At 42.8% G+C, this 22324-nt stretch overlaps 1 protein-coding gene across 1 annotated transcript; it reads right to left on the bottom strand.

Annotated features, from left to right (window-relative positions):
* Window positions 1–1501: 1501 nt before the first annotated feature.
* On the bottom strand, window positions 1502–12218 carry LOC125439929 (estradiol 17-beta-dehydrogenase 11-like). Its single transcript, XM_048509299.1, has 7 exons — window positions 11953–12218; window positions 11388–11495; window positions 7688–7819; window positions 5732–5838; window positions 4197–4334; window positions 2601–2717; window positions 1502–1881 (listed from the first exon to the last, which is right to left on the bottom strand). Exons 1-7 carry the CDS (start codon window positions 12160–12162, stop codon window positions 1782–1784), a joined length of 912 nt encoding a protein of 303 aa, XP_048365256.1. The 5' UTR covers window positions 12163–12218; the 3' UTR covers window positions 1502–1781.
* Between the last annotated feature and the right edge of the window lie 10106 nt (window positions 12219–22324).

The raw sequence follows: 22324 nt of genomic DNA, 5'->3' as shown, positions 1-22324 counted from the left end.
CTGTGATATGATATGACAGTAATGTTTTTTTGGTCAGTAGTCCCCTGGATCGTTCTCTCCTACAAGTAACTCAGTGAAGTTACACATAAAGAGAACACTTTCTGATTCAGTGGTATAGAGGCAAGAACTCTGTTATATCCCAAACCAACTTGCACTGTTGGGAAAAGGCTGAACAAAATGCAATGGGAGTTTATTCTATTATCATCAGTATTTGATGCTTGTGATGATCTCATTGTATGGGCATGCTCTACTGCAGTGGTGGCGAACCTATGGCACGGGTGCCACAGGTAGCAGAGCCCTCTCTGTGGGCACGCACAAACAGAGTTGCCCCCCCCCCCACACACACACCCATCTAGGCTGGCCTGAGCCACTGGGCTCGATTATTAGCATTAAACCTAAGACCTAGTTTTGGGGAAGCAGTGTAGGTAACCCTGTTAAGCACTGTTAAACCCCACTGATTTTCATGCGAAGAACTTAAGCACGATCCTTTACCTGGGAGTAAGCTCAGTTGCTGGCAATGGGGCTTGCTTCTGAGTAAACCCTCCTAGGGTCGTGATTCACCTGTTGGAAGAGTTGCACGGTTGCTTCAAAGGAAAGCCACCAACTACCACCAAGTTTACTCCCGAGTAACGCACGCCTCGGAGCCAACTGTTTTTTCTAAACTTAAACCTCAGTGTTCAGGTTAAATTACCGGCACTTTGCAATAAATAAATGGGTTTTGGGTTGCAGTTTGGGCACTCGGTCTCAAAAAGGTTTGCCATCACTTTTCTACTGGATATAGATCAAACAACTATGGTGGTGATAGTGACATTGTCAAATAGCCAGTCAGATACGGCAGGGTCAGCATCAGCAGTTGGCATTCTTGGTCTAGACTATGAATGTTGGGAGAGTTCATTGCGGCCCTCGCCCCTGCTCCTAATTACCTCCATTGTTGCATGGTCCTAGGAAAGCCTACTGGGCATGTGTGGTTTGCCATGTTCATTTAAGGTGCCCAAGAAGGGAAAGCTGCTTTGAGTTCTGGATGGGGATGCAGAGATGGGGGGGGGGGCACCTTAGTAGCAGAGGCTATCACCGCCTCTGGCCACTGCCTCATCTCACTTCAGCAGCAGGAGCAGCAGTGGTGTAGTGGTTAAGAGCAGGTGTACTCTAATCTGGAGGAACCAGGTTTGATTCCCCGCTCTTCTGTCTGAGCTGCGGAGGCTTATCTGGGGAATTCAGATTAGCCTGTACACTCCCACACACGACCTTGGGCTAGTCACAGTTCTTCTGAGCTCTCTCAGCCTCACCTACCTCACAGGGTGTTTGTTATGAGGGGGGAAGGGAAAGGAGTTTTCAAGCCCCTTTGAGTGTCCTATAGGAGAGAAAGGGGGGATATAAATCCAACTCTTCTTCTTCTTCTTTTTCTTTCCTGGGATTTCCTTCAAACAGTGGATGATATTTTTATTAAATCTTGCTTGTGAAGTAAAGAGATCCACTCCCAGATGTTGGTAATACACAAATATTTTGCAATGTAGTTGATTTAATTGGTAGAAGTATGGTCAAATACTAAATCTCAGACTGGTTAACAGCCACAGCATATCAGCATTAAGGACAAGCATAAGTTGTACAAATACAACATCAACCATAAAAAGCGAGTTTGGATTTCCTGGATTTCCTTTTGAATCCTTCTAGTTCAAAGCTTCTTTGTTCTAGAAGTCAAGATCTTCCAAACATCTCCAAATGGGTAAACTGATTGCTCCGGTCAGCTGCATGCTCCCTTCTGCAAACACTGCTGCTAGTCATCAGCTAATTTGATTATTCCTTTGGTACTGATTTCTGTGTTTATTAACCCACTCTGTTTCAGCCCTTTCACAAAATCGTAAAACACTTTCTGGCAGAAGTCTGGAAGGGAAAATGTAAAATAGGAGGGGACGTTACAGTGACACATTGAACGTATTTATTGTTTAGTATCCCTTTTTGTCCTAGTTTGAGAGCAATGAGAAACTTTTTTTTAACGTAAAAGAATAAATGGATAAGCTATGGATAGTTTGACTTTGAAACTTCTTTCCTTTGACCAATCCCATTATGTCCCCCGAGAGCACTGTGGTCCGCAAACAATAACTTGGATCTAATGGGAACTGGAATTGGACCTAGTGGAAGCTGGAATACATGAACACTTTTTCACATTCCCACAGTGAAAGGGCTGTTTCTGTAATCTTCTTGCAGATCTGCAGAGACATTCTGGAATTGTGCGAGGTCAAACTTACGTTCACATTCTGCTCTGACCCATGTTTGCACAAGTTCAGAAACGAGCCAAGCGCATTGTGGCTTGACCTATAATCTGGGCATATGTTCTATTCATAAGAGTTACTTGTGCATGGATATTTGTCACAAGCACACACACAAAAATAGCTGTCAGTAGGGAAACTGTCCACTTTCCTCTTGGAAATCAAACCTAAATTGCATCGTGCTCAATTAAAAGGTGGCCATGTCAATCCTTCGCGGTCAATAGCAGGAAATTATCCATCTCTAGCATTAACCTGCTTGCACTCTAAATTATACACACGTACCAAACTTCAATATCGGACAAAGATAACTTTTCTTTATTATAGTCATCTTACCTTTCTATTGAGAAAAAGAATTTAAACCCTTGTGGAACGACAATCATTTTCTGATCTGTCAGTATTCCATCCATCAGTTTATTGACAACGTGCTCAGTTTCCAAAAGGGGAAAAGTTCTGTAGCAAAATGAAAAGGACAACAAAAACCGTTGGTGGGTTAGCGGGGCCCACCAAGGGGGCTAACCCCTCCTGCCTTTCCTCCCACTTTGCCCAGCATCACCTGCTCCTTCCTCATCCTCCACCTCTTCTCAGACATTTGCATCAGCATGCAAGAGTTAATGATGTCCACCAAGTGACCCCTGCATTTCTTCCCCCCTTGGCTCCATGTTACCAGCTTTCTTATCCTCCTCTTCCTGGACACCTGTATTGCCATACAACAGGTGATCGCACAGTTGTAGCCGCCAGCCATCACAACCCTCCCACAGGGAGTGGCCATTGCCTGCACCTGCTCCTCCTCAGGCAACTGCAGATGGTACACTGACTGTAATTATCAGCTGTGGGGGAGAAGGGTGAGCGCACAAGAGAGTAATCGCCATAATCTGCTGTTTTGTTTGGGTTGTTTTTAATCTGTTCTGTGTAAGCCCCACCCCAAGCTGTTTTTGAATGGTGATTGGCTGGAAGTGAGTCGTCACCACCATGGCTAGCCTTCTAGATGATAGGATATCTATGTGTATGCAAATTTCTTATTCACTGTCTTTCACGAGACCCCAAATGCTTAAAGTTCTGATATTTGGCGTGAATTAAAACCTATGCTATGGATATTTATGGAACTCCTGAGCCACAGTATACTAATTTAATGCTGACAACTATTCTCTGACTGGTATCAAGGCTAAGTAACTTCCTTTTACAAGTATGTATAGGATTCACATCATACTTCAAGGGAGGGGGTTGCCAAATCAGGGATTAAAATTCCTGTAGCATCTCAGTGAATTAAGCACTATCATATTATATAGTCATGGGGATTGAATTTGCAGTGGCGTAGTGGTTAAGAGCAGGTGTACTCTAATCTGGAGGAACTGGATTTGATTCCCCGCTCTGCTGCCTGTGCTGTGGAGGCTTATCTGGGGAATTCATATTAGCCTGTACACCCCAACACACGCCAACTGGGTGACCTTGGGCTAGTCACAGTTCTTCTGAGCTCTCTCAGCCCCACCTACCTCACAGGGTGTTTGTTGTGAGGGAGGAAGGGAAAGGAGTTTGTAAGCCCCTTTGAGTCTCCTACGGGAGAGAAAGGGGGGGGATATAAATCTAACTCTTCTTCTTCTTCAAACAAATTGGCTGCTAGTAAAGATTGGAGTGCTATGACCATAAAAGCATGCCCCTTTCATGTGAATCCAAACATTTGCCAACTTTGCAATGTTGGAGTTTTCTGCTTCCCCCCTCCTACTTCTGAGCTCTGTGAAATTTGGTTTAACAGACCCTCAGAAGCAGCATAGAGGCAAAGTAGGGGTCTACAATGGGAGACAATGATTAGTGGAAATGCACTACTCCACCTTCCACAAATGGAAATGCCATTCAGTTAGAGGAACAGTATAGCTGGATATGTGCTAGTGGTAGCTATGGGATTGTGGACATTTTCCTGTCTGCTGTACTTACCGTGTAGGTGTATCCTTCACAAAACCAGTGTTAATAAAAAAGGGGCACAGACATGATGTTTTGATTCCATCTTTTCGCAACCAATACAGTTCTTCTGTCAGAGACCTATGAAATCCAATAGCACTATGTTTGGATGAGCTGGGGGAATGGGAGGGAAGAAAAGTAAGAAATTATTCAGATTCTGTGACCAGAAGATAATACTCCTGCCTTTCCTCATCTTCAATTTTGACTGATTTTTGTCTGACAAATTTTTATTTTTGGGAATGTTGGACCTTGGAGGGGGTGGGGCTGACTGGTCTGTGTCTATGTTTGGAAGGTGCCAGTGTTTCAATGTGCCTCCCTCTGTCTGTAAACAGTGTGGTGATGGCTTGAACAAGGTGAAGACTTGCACATACTCTTATCTACAGCCCACTGAAACCCCCCTACTTCTCTAAGATATATATTGTATGATTTTGAGTTTATGCAGAAGACATCCCTCCACATCCCTAATTACATATTCGCAAAAACCTTTGATGAAGACCCAGAATGGAAAGCTTCAGATAAATGTTGGGAGTTTCTCAGTGAAAAATGCTTAGGGGACTTTATTGCTGCTATCACAATGCAAAACAGTTTAGAAACACCACTTTCATAGCCTGTAACACTAAATCTTAATGATTATTATTTTGTTGGTCAGCAACTCATTGAGGAGAGATTAGACTCAGAACTGGTGGCTATTGGGGGGAAGCTCATGGTGTGACTATTGATACATAATCCATTGATTCTTTGAATCATCTGCCCCTTGCATTAGCAAAGCTCCCTTCTGTTCTTGGGTTTGAACAACACAAGGGGTACTTTTGAGATTATTTTAATACTCATGAAAATCAATAGTATGTGGGACCAATGCTTGATGGCTAAAGAAAGATCAACTTTCTAGGCACAATATGAGGAAAGCAGGTGTTGCCTCCGGGCGCCATTTCCCCGATATGCCTCTGGGGTCAGCCATGGTTGGTTCTTGGATTAGTGACCACTAAGGAAGTTTGGGGCTGCAATGCAAAGGCAGGCAATAGAAAATCACCTCTTATCTGGAAAACCCTATGAGGTTGCCATAGGTCAGCAGAGATTTTATGGCACTTTCCACCACCACACAGGACTGAGCAGGTGAGGCTCATGTAAAGGGGAGCATTTTGCTAAAGCCTCTTCCACTCTTCCCACTAAAAGAAGTCAATTTCCAGAGTCTCCATTTGGTTTCAGGTCATGATAGTGTGCCTATCTGTCATTGGAGGGATCAGGGGCTATTCTCTGGGCCAGATGGGAACTTTCTGGGGACTGAATTCAGACTTCAGGTCTGCAATGGTCTGTTCTTATATAATCAATAATTTTATCCACACACTAGGTTGAATCCTGTGGCACTAACACTGGTGCCTCAAGCAAAAGATTCTCTTGGATCAAGGAAAAGCACCTGGTTCCATGGGGAAGCACTCCATAGCTGAACAGATCAATGGGATCCAACCCACTAATTCTGAATTTGTTGCTATGATGTATCAGGGTATACATACGCATAAGTCACCATGAAAGGCACAGCCGCAAAACCAGCACATGAAGCAACTGTGACAATATGGCCGTGGTTCCTCTCCAACATCGCTGGCAGGAATGCTTTCACTGTCTTGAAAACAGTCAAATGTAAAACAAACAAGCCAATGTTAGAAGCCAAAGTTGAGGAAGTTTTCAATTTAAAATGTGTCTGTTTTCAGACAATCATTCATTCATTCATCTTATCTTAGGTCTTTTCCACACAGACACTTTAAAATGTTTTGAGTCAGGAAATAAAATGTTTCCTTCATGGAGTTCTGCATTGCTTTTCCACCTTTCATCCTCAGAACGTTTTATTCCAGTTTGGGCAGAAGGGCACCGGGGCGGGGCTGGATTTTGCCCCGGGTGCCATTTCCCCCCCTACACACACCATTTTCCCACCCTACACCTCTAACTCAGGGAATCACAGGATGAGGATGCAAAGCATAGAAGCACCAATTTGTCAGCACACTGGGGGGAAAAAACCCAGGGAAAACCAAAAAATAGCAGTCAGGAATAGTTTCGAAGGTGTGAGTGTGAGCAAAAAACATTTGTATTGGGGGGATTGAAAAAGTTTTTAAAATGTTTTAGGTGACTTGTGTGGAAACAGCCCATGTTATACGCCACCTTTCTCAGTGAGGTTCGAGGCAAGTCACACAATAAAAGACAATGCAATCAATAAGATAAGAAATCTGTTAAGCACCATAATAGGACTTATTACATATGACAAGGATGATGATTTCAAGCAAGAAGCTGGGAGTGATCAAATGGATTTGGGCACTGCTCAGAAATTTGGAACAGAGTACTGCTGCCAGTGGGCATAATGACCGCGGTGAACACAGTTGGCTTTTAAAAAGAGTCATGGTGGAGAGGAATCTGCCTATCTTCATGCACGCAAGTGTATCTTAGAAATTAGAAGTTTTTATCTTCTGCATCTCCTTGCTCGTACCTGAACCTTTTTATAGTCCTTTCAGTAAAACCTAATGCTTTTATCCGTGTGGTCTGCCGTGTTTGCACAAGTCTTACCCAGTCTTGATTGATCTATCTAAAGAGGATTAATCTCAGGGTCCCGAGTTCAGGATGGGAGAATTGAATCACCCAAGTGGGTTGGAAAACCTGAAGTCCTTGACAGACTACTACCCGTGGTGGCTAAGAGGAACATTTGGAGACAACAAACTTCTGAATACTGGAGCTTGGAAGCAACATCATGACCATCTTACACACTGAAGGCAACGGATTTGAGACAAAAAAAATCTGTTCAGATGTTATCTCTCTTCAGATTGCTACAGTGGGAAATGCTATGATTAAATCTTAGTCAAGATTTGTGTGGCAATACATGAACCAGTTGTCACTAATTAATGGGAAGGTTTAAAGCAAATGGGAGGAAACCACTTCGAAATGAGTAGTAGGCAAGAACTTGTCTTATGCTACTTAAGCAACCTTTACATTACCTTAAAATGCATATTTCAGTGGTGTTTTTGATACTGTTACAGACTACATATGGCAACATTATTACTCAGCCATCGAGTACATGTTTGAAGTGTTGATGGGACATTTTGTTTTGATATTAGATACACACTTTTGGATTTTTGTGATTTGCCATGGAAATATATGTACATATTATTATTTATGAGTGGTTATTTTGATTACACTTGTGAGGCTTGCAAGGTCTCCTGGAAGTGTAGATCCAACCAGGCTGCAGAGATCTTAAAAGGGTAACAGGCATCAAAGGTTGCATAGTACCCATGGTACAGACCATGAATGATAGCGTAATAAGGTGAAGGGCCAAATGTTAACATTAACTTGAAAGTAATAATAGATTTAAAATATTAACTACAAAAAGTCACACTGGGCATATCCTGATACCATATGTGTGATTATAACATGGTATTAGTAATTTCTTAATGTTACAGTTAAAGCTTTAAGATACCAACAACAATTACCCAGTAATGAGCAAGAGCGTTAACTTCAAACATGCTCTGGATCTGTTCATCCTTGATTGAAAGAAGATGTCCTGTAGCTATCACTCCGGCATTATTAATTAAGATACTGATGTCCCCAATGTCTTTTTTCACCTATAAAATGCAAATAAATCCACAGGGATTGAAATGGCAGAGGGAATTAAGATTGAACTATTTTCAAGTTATAGGAGTACAGTTCATCCCAACTCTGTGGTGGTGATAGACAATGTTTTATTCCGGTTCAAAACACAACCAGCAGGATCCAGTACAGTGTGAAGAACTCTAAACACCAATTGAGGTCAGGGGGATTTGCAGCTCAATCCAGAGTTGTCGGGTGGGTGGGGACAACACTGCTCCAGTGCCTTTTCGCCCCCTCCCCCCGAGACAGCTTTCCCACAGTGTGAGGGGGAAAGTCGAGAATTTCTCCATAGCGGGGAATAGGGATATGCTGCAAAAATTGTAGCCTATCTCCACCGGCAGCTCCACCAGCGTGAGGGGGCTGAGTAGGATCTGGAGGCCAAGTTCAGCCCCGCCCCTCAGAACGTCCCCAGAATAGCTTGGGATGGCATCGTGGGCGGGCATTGCAAGGCACCACAGTGACTGGGTGCCATCGGATTTACCCCTCCACAGTCATAAGTGCCCCAGAGAGGGCAAATCTGCCAGCATAAGCCCATGTCACTTCTGGGGGTGGGGTTTTCACTTCCTCCAGATTGAGATGTAAGGGAGCTTCAGACTTAAAATGGGTTCTCAAGTGCCAGTCTATGAGCCATGATTATTTCATTTTGCCATATTAAACATATGTTAAGAACATAAGAACAAGCCAGCTGGATCAGACCAGAGTCCATCTAGTCCAGCTCTCTGCTACTCGCGGTGGCCCACCAGGTGCCTTTGGGAGCTCACATGCAGGAGGTGAAAGCAATGGCCTGCTGCTGCTGCTGCTCCTGAGCACCTGGTCTGCTAAGGCATTTGCAATCTCAGATCAAAGAGGATCAAGATTGGTAGCCATAAATCGACTTCTCCTCCATAAATCTGTCCAAGCCCTTTTTAAAGCTATCCAGGTTAGTGGCCATCACCACCTCCTGTGGCAGCATATTCCAAACACCAATCACACGTTGTGTGAAGAAGTGTTTCCTTTTATTAGTCCTAATTCTTCCCCCCAGCATTTTCAATGAATGCCCCCTGGTTCTAATTAAATTTGGCATAACTATTTTAAAAAGATAGCGCACAAAAAAGTTGGCAAGACGGGGCCAAAGGAGTGAATACCGGTAAATGTCCAAGAAAAAAAAAAGCCAGTTTGTTTTCCAATATGAAACTTTTCAATTAATGTGTGATTAATGATTGATTTACACATTTAAGCATATAAATGTAACGTGGGCTGGTTGGTAGAATGGTTCCCTATAATACACACTCTACTTCTGGATACAGGGACAATTTTAGGAATGGCAATAATCACAGCAATTCTCCCTAATAACGATAAATTGGAGTATGTTCCACCTTGACAAATCTTTCTTAACTTCATTCCCTGTTTTGAAATAACTTACAATTCATATCTGGCAACATATTTCACTTTTTTTCAGCTTTAAATCCTGTTTTACTCACCAGCTCTCTTGGATCTTGTAATTTCATATTTTTTGTTAAAACTGCAGTTTCTGTTTATTAATTTTAAAATCTGCTAATGCATCAATTTTTCTCATTTTCACCATTAACAATTCAGCTCCCTTTAAAGGGTTTTCTAAAACAGGCACCAAATCATCAATAAATGCTCTTAATGTATAAGTCTTTTTTTCAATTTTTATACCCCCAATCTTCTCATCGAGTCTTATATCTCTATTCAATACTTCCAGAAATAGTATGAGCTAGTAGGCAACCTTGTCTTGGTCCTTTCTCTATTTCACATGGTTTTGTCAAATCTCAGTTAACAATTATTTGAGCTGACTGTGACATATAAATCAATTTCATCCATTTTATAAAAATGTTTCCAAAATCCATATTTTCCAAGACCTTTAACGAAAAAAGAACAATTCAAATTATCAAACACTGTCTCTGCATCTAGAAAGATAGAAGCAGCTTGATTTCATTATGTTTCACCAAGTATTCCAAGCTGTCCAATACCATTTTAGCATTGTCTTTAGACTGTCTTTTAGCTAAAAATCCACACTGATCTTCATGGACGAACTCTTGTAGCAGTATTTTCAAACTGTCAGCTAAAATTGTAGTAAACAACTTAAAGTTGTTATTCAGTAATTATATTGGTTTATAATTTCTTGTAAAGTTAAGTTTTGTCCTTCTTTAGGTATTAATGTTATGTTAGCCTCTTTCTATGGTTCTGGCATCTTTTCTCCTTTCAAGATGGAGTTCGTTGTATTTTGCAGTGGTTGTAAAATTTCATCTTCAAAACACTTATAATACAAACTGACAAACCAGGGACTTTTCCAGGTTTAATTCTTTTAAAGCCTCCATCACTTCTCTGACTGTTATTTGTAATATTTGTAATATGCCTCTGCTCTTCTATAATCTTAAGAAGGTTTTGCTTCTAAAGATAATCTTCTATTTCTACCAGCATAATCTCTTGTCCTTTATATAAGTTCATATAATAGTTATTTTAAAAGTTTTGAATTAACACATTCTCCATTAAGATACAGTTGCAATTTCAGTATCATTTTCTTTTTCTCTCTCTTTTCTCGGTTTGTATCCTAACAATGTTCCTGGTCTGTTGGCAAATTCAAAATTCTTTTGCTTTGCACATTTCATTTTCCCCCCATTTCTCGTAGTTAACATAGATAACTGTTGTAAAATAGTTATTGTGAAATCTTCTTGTCTCTTGGATGTTTTTTAAGTTGCTCCTTTTTTTCTAATCTCAGAGGCCCCTTCCGCACACGCAAAATAATGCGTTTTCAAACCACTTTCACAACTGTTTGCAAGTGGATTTTGCTATTCCGCACAGCTTCAAAGAGCACTGAAAGCAGTTTGAAAGTGCATTATTCTGCATGTGTGGAATGAGCCAGAAATATTCTGCATTTTCACTTGTCTTTTTTTCTGAAGTTCACAGTTATGTTGTATCAGATATCCTGTCATAAAAGCTTTACTTTACCAAACCATTCTCAAGTCTGTTTTCTTAAATAAATTGAGTTTTAAAATTATTTTAAATTTGTATTGTCGAAGGCTTTCACGGCCGGAATCACTTGGGTGCTGTGTGGTTTCCGGGCTGTATGGCCGTGTAAGGAGAGAATGCTGCTAGAACACGGCCATACAGCCCGGAAACCACACAGCACCCAAACTATTTTAAATTTTTTTTACAGTCCTAAATATTTGTGTCCCCTTGAAGTAAAGTTTCATTTAATCTCTATCTAAAAGTATTGGGTTTTCTCTCAAAAAACAGAGGCCCCTTCCGCACACGCAAAATAATGCATTTTCAAACCACTTTCACAACTGTTTGCAAGTGGATCTTGCCATTCCGCACAGCTTCAAAGAGCATTGAAAGCAGTTTGAAAGTGCATTATTCTGCATGTGCGGAATGAGCCAGTGTTACAGGATTATGATCTGAAAAGTATTTGGTAAAGCCAAGCCCCTAGAAACTCAGAACATGGGACCATCTGAATGCTCTTCCACTGAACCATGGCCCTTTCTATGATGCCTGAGCAGACTTGGAAAACTGTATAGATCTGCCTCCGTGACATCTTACCTTAGCTGCAGTTCTGTAGATATCCTCCCTTTTCCTGCAATCCACCACGTACGTATGAACCACAGCACCCAGCTTTCTGCATTCCTCTGCCGTTTCCTCAATACCCTGCTACAAGTAAAAAGCAAAGAAACTTCCATAACCCACAGAATATGCAAAACACGTAATAAGAAAAGCAGAACAAATAATAAGGCATCACACATCTTATATCTGTGCATTTCAATTTTTTCTGCCTAAATGCAGAAACTTATATTTATCTCTGCTGAAATTCATTTTATTAGTTTTGACCCAGCTCTCTAATCAATACCGATCATTTTAAATCCTGCCCCATTCTCCAGGGTCTTAGCTACCGCTCCTAATTTGGTACCATCTGCAAATTTGATTAACATGCCCTCTATTTCATTATCCAAGTCACTGATAAAAATATTGAATAGCACTGGGGCCAAGGCAAAACCCTTTGGCACTCCATTACCCACCTCTCTCCATGGATGAAAATAAGCCACTGTTTTGGACTGGACCCTAAAAGAAAGGAAGGTGAGCCACAAGGAGAAAGATAATCTGCAAATACCTTATTGATGTCCCAGAGAACCAGTTTGCATTGGTGCTTGGAAAATGCACAAGCCATTTCCCTTCCAAGTCCATGGGCAGCTCCAGTGATCAGAACAATCTCTCCGGTCAGAGATTTTTTCTTTTTCGGAATGAAAAGTTTCACCAGCTCCTGCACATAATGATATAACGCAATTGGAACCATCATAACAACACATAATAGAACATGCATTATTCTTCCCCTTTAAGCGTTCACTTTCACACTTGTCTGTTGTATGGGAGGGAAGACTAGCTGTGTGAGCTTGGGAGGCCGGCAGCACATGCCTTAAAATGCAAAAAGGTTGGCACAGTTCACTCTGAAGAAATAAAGCACGTGGTGATGTTAAATCCTGCAGGTCAAACATATTGCATAATGGAAGTATAGCAACCGTAATGTGGGTGTAAAGTGCTGTAAAATTGCAACTGACTCGTGGTCAGAGGTGGGATCCAGCAGGTTCTCACCAGTTCCCGAGAGTGGGTTACTAATTATTTGTGTGTGCTGAGAGGGGGTTACTAATTTGGTCCGCTTTTCCATCTGCACGCCCTCGCCTCCCCAAGAGGCATACTGCCTTTGAACGTGAAGGTTCCATATAGCAATTGTGACTAATAATGGGCCCAGCAATTATTATATGGAGTCCCACTTTGGATAGGCTCCTGGTCCAACACAGCTGAGCGAGTACAATCTCACTTTTTATTTAAACTTTTGGGCATGCCTCACTGCGTGCCTTACGCCACCCTGTGCCTCAAAACTGGGCAACATCTCTTAGAGACAAGAGCATGGCTTGCCACACTCAAATATTGGCTGCGCATCTGTTTCAACCGCGATGCACCCTCCTTGTCATATAAAGCCCTCAAGACTTCCTGTCACTCAGAATGGTGGGGCATTATAGAAAACAAAAATTAAATAAATTAGGCCATTTTTTGGGATTATCTTGACCATGCTACCATCCAAAGAGACCTTCCAACTCTGAGGAGAAGGCTGCTTGACCAGGAACATCAGATCTTACCAAAGGCTTCCAGGACTTGCTCAATAACTCTTAGCCTCTAGGTATCAAGTCCTACATTGCAATATGGGGCTCCATACCTGCACCAGATAATCCTGTGCCTAGTCTCCAGAGGAGCAATGATGTTGGTCTCGCTGTACTGCCCCTTCCATCAGCTGTATCAACAGGGAGATTTACTAAAACCCCTTACTGGCCAAAGGCATATGGTATATGCAATGGGAATTGTAAGACTCTATAGACCATATTTTACTTTATTGTCCACTTTACACAGGACCCAGAGTCAAATACTTGTCACCTCTGCTACTCAAAAAAGAGTATGCTTCTGACTTGCAAAAGATCACCTTTCTGTTGGACAACTCCAGTAGTGATGCAAACGATGCAGTCACCAAATTTTTGGATTTGTATATAAAACAGCGCTTTAGGAGCAAATCCTGAACATCAGCCTTCTCTACCTGTACATTTATTTTAGTTTCCCTCTACTTGGTTAAGTGGATCTGTGTATATAATGTTGTTATGCCAATAAAGGTTCTTTGTTGTTGTTGACTAATAATGTAACTCCCTGAACTGGGTTAATCCCTTTCAGGTACTGCAATTCATTGATTCTCAGCTTTTCGTACCTTTTATCTCACCAGTCTCTATCAAAGAGCCTGTGTGTTTCACCATTGCTGTGTTCAGATTTGTGAGTTGGGGCATTTTCTATAATGTGATGATGATTTAGAAATGACCTGGTGCAAAAAAGTTTTGGGGGGTCATGGTGGTGTGGCTGCCCATGGGGGGGCATCCAACTCAGGTTTTGCCCAGGGCTCAGGTTTGCCTAGGTACGCCTCTGCCCCATTTGCTGAGGGCGGGCTGGCGAGGGAACCTGTTACTAAAATTTTTGGATCCCACCACTGCTCGTGGTGTTCTATTCCCCAGGTAGAACAGTCTTAGGTGCCCTGTACTCGGCCAGAACAGAGTGGGAAACTCACAAGCCAAGATGTAATAGTTCAAAAAAAGGTTTATTGCTTAGAAGAATTGAGACCCTAATTCCTCCCAGGGTCTGACAAAAATAAAGTACTTGCTTGACTGGAACAACTTGAGACTTTTGATTCTTTTTTGACTTCTTCCAAGAAAGTCCACTTTGTCTGTGCTTTCTCTTGGTTCCTTCAGTGTCCTTTATCTGGATTCTACTTTCTGTTGTCAGGCCAGACCCTGTATCTGGCCCTGTGCAGTGATGTTCATAAAGACTGGTAAGGAAATAATACCAAAGAATGAGGCTTTAAACAGAAAGAAATGTTTTTACTATGCAGAGTTAGATCTCTGACAGGGTGCTCTCTATAAGAGTCGCACCCACCAGACAAAGGCTTCCTCTTTTTAGAGATACAAAGAATACATATGTCATAATTCATAATCATACCAGCATACATACCCCGTATAATCATATTTCTCCCACATATGCTTTCTTCTGCAGAGCCTTCCTTGGTAGTCTCCATTCCAAGTACCGATCCTGATTAGCTTCTGAGATCTGATGAGATCAGGCTATACCCGTGGTGGCGAACCTTTGGCACTCCAGATGTTATGGACTACAATTCCCATCAGCCCATTGGCCATGCTGGAAGGGGCTGATGGGAATTCCCATCAGCCAATTGGCCATGCTGGAAGGGGCTGATGGGAATTGTAGTCCATAACATCTGGAGTGCCAAAGGTTCGCCACCACTGGGCTATACTGAGTGCCAGTGTGGTATAGAGGTTAAGAGCAGGTAGATTCTAATCTGGAAAACTGGGTTTGATTCTCCACTCCTCCACATGAGTGGCAGAGGCTTATCTGGTAAACCACATACGTTTCTGCACTTCTACATTCCTGCTGGGTGACCTTGGGCTAGTCCCAGTTCTTCGGAACTCTCTCAGCCCCACCTACCTCACAAGTGTTTGTTGTGGGGAGAGGAAGGAAAAGGAGCTTGTAAGCCACCTTGAATCTCCTTATAGGAGAGAAAGGTGGGGTCTACATCCAAATTCCTCCTCCTCCTCCTCCTCCTCCTCCTCCTCCTCTATGCCGTCTTCTCTCCCAACAACAGTAATATAGACTCTATAATATGGTGTTCATCTTTTTACAAGGCCGGAAATGAACTGAATGTAGGATGTCCCACAGCTATATTCCATGTTCCATGTCCAGTGTGGTAGGACACGACAGAAAGCATTTCAAACAAAATGTGACAGCCAATGTCATTACTAAATAGCAATTTCCCACTCAGCTGGCATTTTGCAAATAATGCAAAATTGAATTATTCAGGGGGGCATTTTTACAAATCAACACATAATTTACTGAATATTCTGTTGGTAATGTCATCTGGCAGATTGCAGGTTTGCTGTGGCAGGATTATTGATGAAATATTGATTGTTCATACGAATGAACAAAATTCAGCTGAAGTGCAGGAGTTCTTACCTGAAAGGTGTCTTTTTTGGACATAAAACAGGAGAATATCCAGAAACCCTGAAGCAAGCTTCATATATTCGCCATGTGCATTTTGCATATGGTAGAAATATATACAGTGGAACCTCGGTTTACAACAACTTCAGATTTCGTCAGTTTCAGATATTGTCGATCGTCACCAGCCATTGAATTGCCTTGGTTTTTGTCAGTCGCCTTGAATTTCGTCATCCGAGGCATCTTTTGTGTAACTAAGCTGCATCATTTGCGTTGTGCCTGCGCAAACAAGCGTACCTCGGTTTTCGCCGGTTTCAGTTTTCGTCTGGTGTTTCCGAACAGATCACCGACGAAAACCGAGGTTCCACTGTAACTGGGTTTCTAATGGATTCTAGTTGTATGATTGTTATATAGAAAAGATACACTATTTTGTCATATGTTCTATGTTACTGAGTTATTGAGAATGAATGAATGAATGAATGAATGAATGAATGAATGAATGAATGAATGAATGAATGAATGAATGAATGAATGAATGAATGAATGAATGAATGAATGAATGAGCCTTTATTTGGCAAAAATTTAGAACAGTATAAAAAGAGGATAAAATACAATTTACAGTTGATAAGCATAAAAACCATTAAAATATATCATTTACACTTAATTATTTCAGGAAGGAAATTTGCTAGGTAGTCATTGTAGACAGGGTCAGGATTTTTCAAAAGACTTGAGATTACAACTGAATCAGCAGAATTAGTATTAAGCAATGGAATATGGATGGCATACTTTTCTCTGACTCCGTCAGTTCTTGAGCAATGAAGAAGGGACTCGGCTAAAAATTCAATCCTTCCCGATTTACAGGGACATAGCCTTTGGGCTTTGTCCAGTTTGTTAAATCTTCCAGAGAAAAGAGCTAAAGGCAAAATGTTGAATCTGGCGAGTGCCATGGCTTGCCTTTGCGCTGGATTGGCCAGAGTGATTAAGTATTTGGCTATTTGACATTTGGTGGGAGGAATTGCTCGGTTTAAAGGGGAGCAAGGTTGTTGTTGTTTTTTGCCATACTTGTCAGTGATTGAAATTCCCAGTCTAGAAGTTTGGTTTTTAAAGACTGATAGACCTCTTCGGAGATAAGCACGTGAAGAGCTTCTGTCAAGAGGCCAATACTTTCTATTTTCTCCTGGATGGTACTGCACCAACTTATGGACTTTGTATCTGATATTATTGAGTATGACTGAATGCATATCTACATAGGAACAGATATTCTGGTCTGTGCATATGGAATTTGACCTGGAAAAGTGTGCCACTCCAGCGATAAAGAGGGGCAAGATCACTGACAATGATGGCATAGAAATGCCTGATGGCCAACTAATCAACCAAAAAGAGAGTAAGGCTCCTGTGAGCTAAGGCTGCTGAATCTGGAAGGTGGGGCTTAACAGGGGTTAACAGAGTTCATCTCTTGTTCCTCTTTGTCCTGGGCTCCTGAGAGGTGGGGCTTTAGTTCAGTCTCTGGAACCAGAGAGGTGGGGCATTAGTTCAGTCTCTGGAACCAGCAGAGAGGAGTAGCAGCAGTGGAGAAGAAGACTTGGCCAGGAAGAGCAGAGTGACCTGCTGGTGTTCATTTTGGAGGGCTTTTCTCAAAGCCACAGCTTTTAAAACAGTGTATTTTAACAGGGGTTATCTCTTTTCTCCTTGTAAAGCTCCTGTGAGCTAAGCCTGCTGAATCTGGAAGGTGGGGCTTAACAGGGGTTAACAGAGTTCATCTCTTGTTCCTCTTTGTCCTGGGCTCCTGAGAGGTGGGGCTTTAGTTCAGTCTCTGAAACCAGCGGCGTGCGCCTAACGGCGCGCACAATGTTAATTTTTTTTGTTTTTTAAATTAATAAGGACATATTTGACAGATAGTACGTGCAGATAGCTCCAGGGGGAGGCACTGACTAAAAGCTTAATATTTAAATATCTAAACAAATCAGATATGAAGGCAGAAAGCCAGCAGGGTATGGGGCTTTCCAGTGTTTTGCACTCGAGTGTCACATGTATGACTATCTGCCACTAGGACAGAAGTCGGGTGTGCCCTCAGCTGTAATGAAAGCTCCTGGCACTCAAGGAACATGTGCTGCTCTCTTTGAAGCCAAGGTGGTAGACCTGGAGAAGCTGAAAGAGGCAGGAGAGGGTGACAGACGAGGCTTTCAGGGACCTAATAGCCGGGTCCCATCTTCCCAAGGTGACATCTCTTCAGATGTCAGCGGAGAATGAAGGTCTTGGGGACGGAGGGTGCCAGTTCGAGGTGGGGGAAGATGTCTCCTTAGATGTGATCCCTTCCTTAACTGGTTATCACCTATCCTCTCGCACTGAGAATACCCCTCAGGGAGGTGGGGGCCTCGTAGTGGGTGATTTGATCATTAAGAAATGTAGAGAGTTGGGCTTGTGAGAGGCGTGATGACCGGGTGATGGTGACTTGCCTGGCTGGTGCTAAGGTTGTGGGATGCTCAACGCCTCGCCTAGATAGGCTTTGTAGACAGTGCAGCTGGGGGTGGAGTCAGCAGTTGTGGGATCCGGCACATTGGGCACCAACGACATTGGGAAATGGTAGCCGGAGGTTCTGGAAGCCAAATTTAGGTCTGCTAGGAAACAGGTTGAAGTCCAGGACCTCCAAGGTGGCATTCTCAGAAATGCTACCCGGCTCCACGTGCCAGGGCAAGTTGTGGCAAGCCGGAGATACAGGGTCTCAATGCGCGGATGAGAAGGTGGTGTAAGGCAGAGGGTTTCAGATTTGCTCAGGGAACTGGGGAACCTTTTGGGACAAAGGTACCCAGGCCTGTACAAACGTGGACGGGCTTCATCTTTAACCACAAAGAGGGAACCAGGGCTGCTGGCCAACAACATTAAAAAAAAGGGTGGCAGAAACAGCTTTTAAAACTTCGATCCCTTGGGGAAAAAAAAGCCGACAGGAGCTGAGGTGGACTTCGGTTCAGGAATACAGTATCCTAAGTGGGATGCAGACAGAGAGGGAGGTTTAAATCAACCACATACAAGTGAGGGAACATAGCAATGTGCATGTGACAAGGGATAGTGTCTACAAAAGTACTTGAGGATAAAGCACATAAAATCCCAGGTTAAGGACACAGAGACAGGAGTATACAGGTGTCTCCTATGCTAATAGTAGCATCTCGACCTAAAAAAAATGGGGAGCTGGAGTAACAGAGTCTTTGGAAGGAGGACTTTGATATAGTGGGCTATACTACAGAGACATGGTGGAGCCTGAGGAGAACCAGTGGGATGCTGTTATGCTACAGGCTCCTATAGGAAGCTGGGATAGGACATTATGGGCGCATTGGGGTGTGGAGTTGCCCCTTACATCAAAGAGAGCATAGTATCACATAAAATAGACAATGCATGGAGTCCGGTTCCCCACACAGAATCACTGTGGATATCAATACCAGTGTGTGAAGGGACAGTTTAATATTAGGAATATATTATCGTCCCCCCTAACCAAAGTGCACAAGAGGATTCTGAGAGGGAAAAGAAATTAGAGAGGCCAACAAAAACAAAAAAATGTAGTGGTAATGGGTGATTTTAACTATCCCCATATAAACTGGAAAAAATGCATGTTCAGGTCATAGTAAGGGAGAGAACATTCCTGGATATGCTAAATGACTGTGGTTTAGAGCAGATGGTTGTGGAACCAACCAGGGGAGAGGTGATCCTAGATCTAATTCTATGTGGTACGCAACCAGGACCTGGTGCAGGAAGTCAGTGTTGTTGGAGCCGATAGGGGAACAGCGCACTTCACAATGCTGTCAGATTCAGTATCTCAGTGCTAATGCTAACAAGTGGCAACTACTAATGTAGTTACACATTCTCGGCCTTCAGAAAGGGAAATTTCTCAAAGATGAGGGGGGGGGGATAGTGCGCAGGAAGCTGAAAGGGAAAATCAAGAGAGTCAAACTACTGTCCAGGGATGCTTGGAGGTTATTTAAAACACACAGTAATAAAAGCTCAGCTTCGGAATGTAAGTCTCCACAGGTTAGAAAAAAAAGGCAGCACCTCCAGTCCAAAAGAAAGCCACCCATGGTTAACAAGAGAGATTGGAGGAAATTATCAGAAAAAAAAGAAAATGTCTTTTAGAAAATGGAAGTCCAGTTTGACTGATGAAGAATGTGAGAGGGGACACAAATGGTGGCAAAAGAGAAGCAAGTTAGCTATAAGGGAGGCAAAAAAGGATTATGATGGCTGCGAACATCAAGACCAACACACAGCAAAACAAACAAGTTCTTTCAAGTACATCAAAAAGCAGGAAGCCAGCAAGGGAAGCGGTAGGTTCCCAAGTTAGATGACAAAGGAACAAAGGGTGCATGTTAAAAGATGGCAGGGAGATTGCAGAGAAGCTGAATGAATTCTTTTGCATCTGCTGTCTTCACTCCAAGAGGAGAGGTGAGGGAACATTCCTGCACCTTAACTCAAGCTTCTTAGGAGGCTAATCCGAGGAACTAGCCGGGCTAAGATAGTGGTAGAGTCATGGAAGAAGTTCTGGCAGCCATTGATAAACTAAATGTTACCAAATCCCCTGGCCCAGATTGCATCTCACCAATTCAAGAGTTCTTAAAGAGCATCAAGCATGAAATTGTTGATCTCTTGTCACTTCCTTTTAATATGCAACTTATCCCTGAAATCAGGCTCCATCCCCTGAAGACTGGAAGATGGCCAATGTCACACCACAATCTTTAAGAAAGGGATCTAGGGGGACCTGAAATTACAGGCCAGCTCAGTTTGACATCTGTTCCTGGTAAATTAGTATAATCTATCATTAAAGATAAAATTATTAAACATGTAGAAAAGCAAGACCTGCTGGAGAGAAAGAGAGTCAAAGCATGGCTTTTGCAGAGGCAAATCCTGTCTTTTTTTAGCAAACTTACTAGAGTTCTTTTGAGGGGTGTAAACAGGGCATGTGGGATAAGGGTGAACCGTGGACATTGGTTCTACTTGGATTTCCAAAAGGCTTTTTGACAAAGTTCCCTCACTCAGAGACTGTTGAGAAAACTCAGCAATGAAGGAATAAGAGGGGGGAAGTCCCTCCTATGGATTAAAAACTGGTTGGAGAAACAGGGAAACAAAGAGTGGGTGTAAATGGGAAGTTCTCACAATGGAGAGATGTCGGGAATGGTGGTCCCCAAGGATCCAGCTATTGGGACCAGTGCTCTTTAACCTATTCATAAAATGACCTGGAAGTAGGGGTGGGTAGCGTGGTGGCCAAGCTTTGCAGATTGATGTTCTCACCAAATTATGTAGGGTGGTGAGAACCAACAAAGTGATTGGCTAAGAGCTCCAAGCGACCTTGATAGCAATTAGGGTGAAAGTGGGCTCAGAAATGGCAAATGCAGTTCAATATAGCAAAATGTAAAGTGATGCACATAGGGGGGGCAAAAAAAATCCAAACTTCACATTTAATCACGCCACAGGGGGGTCAGTGCTATTAGTCACAAGACCAGGAAAGGGATTTCTAGCGCTGCTCTTAGTTGGATAGTTCCAAGCTGGGAATGTCAACAATGCATGGTGAAGCAAGGTAAAAAAGGCAAACCTCTAATACGCTTGGGGATCATTAGAAAAGGAATTGATAATAAAACTGCAAAGATTGTCATGCCCTTCTTATATAAAACAACAGTGGCATGCGACCGCGACTTGAGTACTACCAGTGTCCAGTTCTGGTCACTTCATCCTCAAAAAAGGATGTATTGAGGAGATAGAAAAAGTGCAGAGAAGGGCAACAAGGATGATTGAGGGACTGGAGCACCTTCCCTATGAGGAGAAGCTGCAGCGTTTGGGACTCTTTAGTTTGGAGAGGAGGCGGCTGAGGGGGGGGTAATGATTGAAGCTCTACAAAAATTATGCATGGGGTAGAAAATGTTGACAGAGAGAAATTTTTCTCTCTTTCTCACAATACTAGAACCAGGGGGCATTCATTGAAAATGCTGGGGGGAAGAATTAGAACTAATAAAAGGAAACACTTCTTCACGCAACATGTGATTGGTGTTTGGAATATGCTGCCACAGGAGGTGGTGATGGCCACTAACCTGGATAGCTGTAAAAGGGGCTTGGACAGATTTATGGAGAAGTCGATTTATGGCTACCAATCTTGATCCTCCTTGATCTGAGATTGCAAATGCCTCAACAGACCAGGTGATCGGGAGCAGCAGCAGCAGAAGGCCATTGCGTTCACATCCTACATGTGAGCTCCCCAAGGCACCTGGTGGGCAGAGGCGTTCCTCCCATTGGGCAAAGTGGGCAGTTGCCCTGGGCGCCGCCTGGTGAGGGGCGCAAAAACTGCAGGTTCGCCTGTGGGATTTTTGGCCTGCAGATGGCGCAGTTTTTAGGCTAGCAGCACCAAAATTTCAGGGATTTTTCGGGAGTCTATCCAGATTATATAACCCAGGTTTGGTGAGGTTTGGTTCAGGGAGTCCAAAGTTATGGACTCCCAAAGGGAGTGCCTCATCCCCCATTGTTTCCAACGGGAGCTAATAGGAGATGGGGGCTACACCTTTGAGGGTTGATAACTTTGGACCCCCTGATCCAAACTTCACCAAACCTGGGTGGTATCATGAGTAGGGTCTCATGAAGATACTTGGAAATTTTGGTGCTGCTATCTTAATAATTTCACCCCTGACATCAGGCACCCCCTGACAGCAAGCATTTCCCCAGATTTTCCTTTTAAATCCACCCCCTTCCTGCCACCCCCTTTCTTTATTTCTTTTATTCTCTCAATGCCTAATAAAGGTTATTATTACTATTTTGAAAGCATTTTGAAAATGTTTTCAAAAAATATTTCTGCTGTGTTCAGATTTGTGAGTTGGGGCATGTTCTATAATGTGATGGTGACTTTGAAACGACCTAGTGGTAAAAAAATTTTGTTTGGTCACGGTGGGGGAGGGTGGCTGTCCATGGGGGGGCATCAAACT

Source organism: Sphaerodactylus townsendi, linkage group LG10 (assembly GCF_021028975.2).
Source record: "Sphaerodactylus townsendi isolate TG3544 linkage group LG10, MPM_Stown_v2.3, whole genome shotgun sequence".
Taxonomy (NCBI): domain Eukaryota; kingdom Metazoa; phylum Chordata; class Lepidosauria; order Squamata; family Sphaerodactylidae; genus Sphaerodactylus; species Sphaerodactylus townsendi.
This window is presented reverse-complemented; position numbering and strand designations above follow the sequence as displayed.

What these genes read in the sequence shown, in the direction of transcription:
- LOC125439929 (XM_048509299.1), bottom strand. Translation starts at nt 12,162, where the DNA reads ATGCATGTTCTATTATGTGTTGTTATGATGGTTCCAATTGCGTTATAT. An exon ending in CCTTTCATGGTGACTTATGC is followed by an intron (nt 4,335 to 5,731) that starts GTATGTATACCC and finishes CCATTCCCCCAG; the next exon opens with CTCATCCAAACATAGTGCTA. An exon ending in GTGAAGGATACACCTACACG is followed by an intron (nt 2,718 to 4,196) that starts GTAAGTACAGCA and finishes ATTTTGCTACAG; the next exon opens with AACTTTTCCCCTTTTGGAAA.